The 4231-nt window shown below is 36.5% G+C and overlaps 1 protein-coding gene across 1 annotated transcript; it reads left to right on the forward strand.

The window, feature by feature from the left end:
- The first annotated feature begins 347 nt into the window (after positions 1 to 347).
- On the forward strand, positions 348 to 2169 carry LOC120126121. Its single transcript, XM_039144404.1, has 2 exons — positions 348 to 536; positions 1450 to 2169. Exons 1-2 carry the CDS (start codon positions 348 to 350, stop codon positions 2167 to 2169), a joined length of 909 nt encoding a protein of 302 aa, XP_039000335.1.
- Positions 2170 to 4231: the final 2062 nt, after the last annotated feature.

The raw sequence follows: 4231 nt of genomic DNA on the forward strand, positions 1-4231 counted from the left end.
AGAACCATTCCACGTTTAAGAGGATAGCAAAACAATAGGGTGAATTCTTAGCGATGGGAGAAAATGCTTTTCAAGCAATGGGCTACGAGGAGGTGACAATTCTTATTGCAACAAACAAAAAAGAGTAAATTGATGAAGAGCTTGATTTGGAAGTTGGTCGATGCATATTTAAAGTTAGATTTTTGGAACAATTCATAGGCAGTAGCATAACAATTGTTCGAAAGCGAAAAGAAAAAAAGTGTGTGGTGGCTGTTGATTCAGAGTCATCGGCTGGAAGAAGCAGGGTCTCATCGGAGGAAAAAATCATTAAAAGGTGGCTTGAGGAAGGCGAAATTCAATTATGATGCATGGGAAATATATCTGGAGGTGGCTACTTATCAGGTGAGGACATGGTGGAAAGAAATATTGGTGAGGTAGCAATTATGGGACTGAGTACTAATGATGATGAAAGTGGGAATGTTCAAAAGATAAGCAATGATGCATTGGAACACGAGGAGAGAGTCGAATTAGCTGTCATGAAGAAGTTAAATGATCAAGTACGTGTCAACGTGGATAAAGAAGAAAATTTTAAAGATTTGTCTATTTAGGAAGGAATATCAGATACTAGGGCAGTGGAGGATGTGATGTGTATTGGCCTAAAAACTACAGGTGTTAACAAGAATAATAAGGCTGAGGAAGGCCAAGTTGATGGGTTAATACCAGATTAAATAAAAGGGAAGCCCAAATTAGGGAAAGACTAAGAGGACCTGGAACAGAGGCTAAATGATTTGAGCGAGGATTTTCAAACGAACAAATCCAGACAGATTCAAAGAAAAAAGCTCAGGAAAAACAAAATACAGATCCTTACAATGCATTCAAGAAAAATTTGCACACATTCCAATGAAGAGCTGAAATTGCCGGTTAAAGAAAAATAAGAAGGTAGAGTGCGAGGATGATTGGACTAAACTAGAAAGAAGGTTTATATCTGATTCTGATCTTCAAGTAAGATGCCAGAGACAAAAGAGGGAAGCAAAGAAAACGTTACATATTGCAAGAGATTTAGGAATATATTTTAAAGGTCCAGAAGAGATATTGTTTTGGGAAATCTTCGCTACTGAGGCATCGGAAGGTGTATCCCAATCTCTCAATCTATTACCTTTTAGTTGAAGTCAGAGGGGGAAATTTCGAGATGAAGATTTTATCATGGAATATAAGAGGTATGGGTTATGTTGTTAAAATTTCTGAACTTAGGAGGATAATTCGTGCTCATAAGATTGAATTTGTGTTGATTCAAGAAACAAAGAAAGAGGAGTTTAATGAAATTAAAATAGGGAGCATTTGGAGTGATGATGATTTCGATTTTAAGTTTTCAAAAATAGTGAGAAAATCTGGGGGTTTACTGTTGGTATGGGATAAAAGTAGATTTAAGGTTGAAGGCAACATAATTAAAGATAGATTCATACTTATAAGGGGAAGTGTGCCTCTGATGAGTCGACTTGTTCAATAGCTAATGTTTATGCTCCTTGTGAAGTTAGCAACCAAAACATTTTATGGAATGAGATAATGTTAGAAAAGAGAAGAGACGATAACATATGGTTCACGGCTGGAGATTTTAATGCTATTCGAAATCGAAGTGAGAGAAGTGGATGTTCTTTTAGAGAATCTAAGTTCAAAGCGTTTAATCAGTTCATAGAAAATTGTAACCTATTTGATATGCCATTAGCAGAGAGAAAATTCACTTGGTTTGGGCTGAGAAATATGAGAAGTCGGTTAAATAGAGTCGTTGTGAAGGATGACTGGTTCCAGAAAAATACTGAAGCAATGTTGTGGGGATTACCGAGAACTGTCTCGTACCATATTCCTATTTTAATGGGTAAAGAGATGATAGATTGGGGGCCAAGACCTTGCAAGCTAATTAATAGTTGGCTAGATCATAAGAGTTGTGTTGAGGTCATCAAGGACACATTAGAGTTCGACCTTTTACATGATGAATATTTGAGTGCAAAGCTAAGAAGAGTGAAATGTGCACTGCAAAAATGGAATAAAGAATGTTACTGGAATGTCGATAATGAAGTTAAAAAGATTGAAAAGAGGATAAATGAGTTAGATAGGAAAGGAGAGTTAGATGGATTATATGATCGAGAAAGGGAGGATGTAGCAGATTACACGAGAAGGCTATGGGATTTGTGAGAGCAAAGGAAGATATATGGCGACAAAAATCTAGATTGAATTGGCTAAAACTTGGGGATGAAAATTATGCATTCTTTCACAGAGCTGTCAAGTTCAGAAGTAAAAATAGATTTATTTTAGGTGAAAATCTGGGGGAGGTAAATGAAACCGATCCTTCAAAACTGAGGGAAAAAGTTTTAATTTTTTAGCAATAATTTTAGAAGCAAAAAGAAAGAATATAATATGGTGATAAACCTCCCTTTCAAGCATGTGACAGTGACAATGTTGAAGAGTTGGAAGCATCGTTCTCAATTGAATAAATAAAAGAAGGTGTGTGGAGCTGCGATGAGTCCAAAGCGTCGGGACCAGATGGCTTTAATATTTTTTTTTAATATTGGAAATGCGTAAAGACGATCTTATTAAGACAATGGATCTTTTTTACAGGTTTGGTAAATTGGGGAAGAATGTTAATTCATTTTTTTAGCGTTGATTATGAAAGTGGATAATCCTTATGATATTTCAGAGTATAGACCGATTTCGTTGGTAAGCAGTTTGTAAAAAATAATAGCGAAAGTGTTGGCTAGAAGACTAAAATGACTGATAGAAAAAGTAATAAGTGAGACACAATGTGCTTTTTTAGCTAGAAGGCAGATTTTTATGGTATTTTGGTGGCAAATGAGGTAATCCACTCTTTGTACAAATAGAGGGATAGGAGAGGAGGATTGATTTTAAAGCTGGATTTTGCAGAGGCCTATAACTGTGTATGTTGGGAGTTCTTAGATTTAGTCCAGCAATAAATGGGGTTTGGAAAGAAATGGTGAGGGTGGTTATGAGAATGTATTTCGACAGTAAGAGTCTGAGTTTTAGTAAATGGATCTCCTTTGAAGAGTTTAAAATGCATAGGGATTAAGGCAGGGACATCCATTATCCCTCTTTCCATTCATGATGGTCACAGAGGTTCTTCATCTATGGCTGAAGGTGCAGTGAGTAAAGGATATATTGAAGGCATCCACAATGTGGCTCCAAATGTAATTATTTTGCATCTACAAATTACGGATGGCACAATCTTATTTCTCCGGCCCGAACAAGGATGTCTCAGAAATGTAAAGAGAATCTTAAGATGTTTCGAGATGGGGTAAGGGCTAACTATAAATTTTAAAAAATCATGTCTAGCAGGGGTGGGGTCGAAGAGGATAAAGTCAATCAGTTAGCAGTTTTGTGTGGATATGCTGTGAGCGAGCTACCTTTTAAATATTTGGGTATACGATTAGGAGTAGATACGAGAAGAGTTTCGACGTAGGATTTGGTAATTGAAAATGTAGAGTTAAATTGTCGAGATGAAAGGTAGATTACTATCTTTTGCTGGGAGAGTGGTCCTCATTAATTCTGTTTGTCTATGTTCCCACTTTATTATATGTCGATATTTCCTATCCCAAAAGCAGTGTTATTAAGGATAGATAAGATATAAGAGGTTTTCTTTGGGGCTCAAATGGAATGAACAAGAAGATGTCAAGAGTAAATTGGGGAAGGATGTGTGAAATGAAAAAGAAAGGAGGAGCTGAAATTATTGATGAGGGCAAAAAACAAGGCCTTATTAGCAAAATGGGGGTGGAGGTTCGCAAATGAAAGAGAGGTTTGTGGAGGGCAGTTTTAAGTCATAAATATGGAACAGATGGGCTGCTTGGCTGGTAAGTAAAGAGAAAATAAAGGATGCCTCCATTACATGGAGAGGGATTATTAACAATTTAAAGAGTGAAGAAACAACAAAATGGATGAGTGGTGTTTGTTTTAGATTGCTAGTGGGAGATGGGAAAACTTCATGGTTCTGGGAGGATGTTTGGTCAGGTGAGAAAGCATTGATGTCTAGGTTTCCTTGAATATATATGCCAGTGTCAATAAAATACATAACATTTTTTAGGTGCTAAGTGATGGGGAGTGGCAAAGGCAAGAATTGTCAATTTTGTTCGATAGACAACTATTGGAATGTAGATATAGCTAAAATCAAACCGGGTGTGGTTGACCGTATTATTTGGGTTCATGAGAAGGATAGAATGTTTTTGGTTAAAAAATTGACAGAATTGCT

This window comes from Hibiscus syriacus, unplaced genomic scaffold (assembly GCF_006381635.1).
Source record: "Hibiscus syriacus cultivar Baekdansim isolate YM2019G1 unplaced genomic scaffold, ASM638163v2 tig00110450_pilon, whole genome shotgun sequence".
NCBI classification, from domain to species: domain Eukaryota; kingdom Viridiplantae; phylum Streptophyta; class Magnoliopsida; order Malvales; family Malvaceae; genus Hibiscus; species Hibiscus syriacus.

Excerpts from the sequence above, each read along its gene's own strand:
- LOC120126121 (XM_039144404.1), top strand. The coding sequence starts at position 348 with ATGGGAAATATATCTGGAGGTGGCTACTTATCAGGTGAGGACATGGTG. Across the intron at positions 537-1,449 it reads TGAAGAAGTTAAATGATCAA|GGGAAGTGTGCCTCTGATGA; the intron begins GTACGTGTCAAC and ends CATACTTATAAG.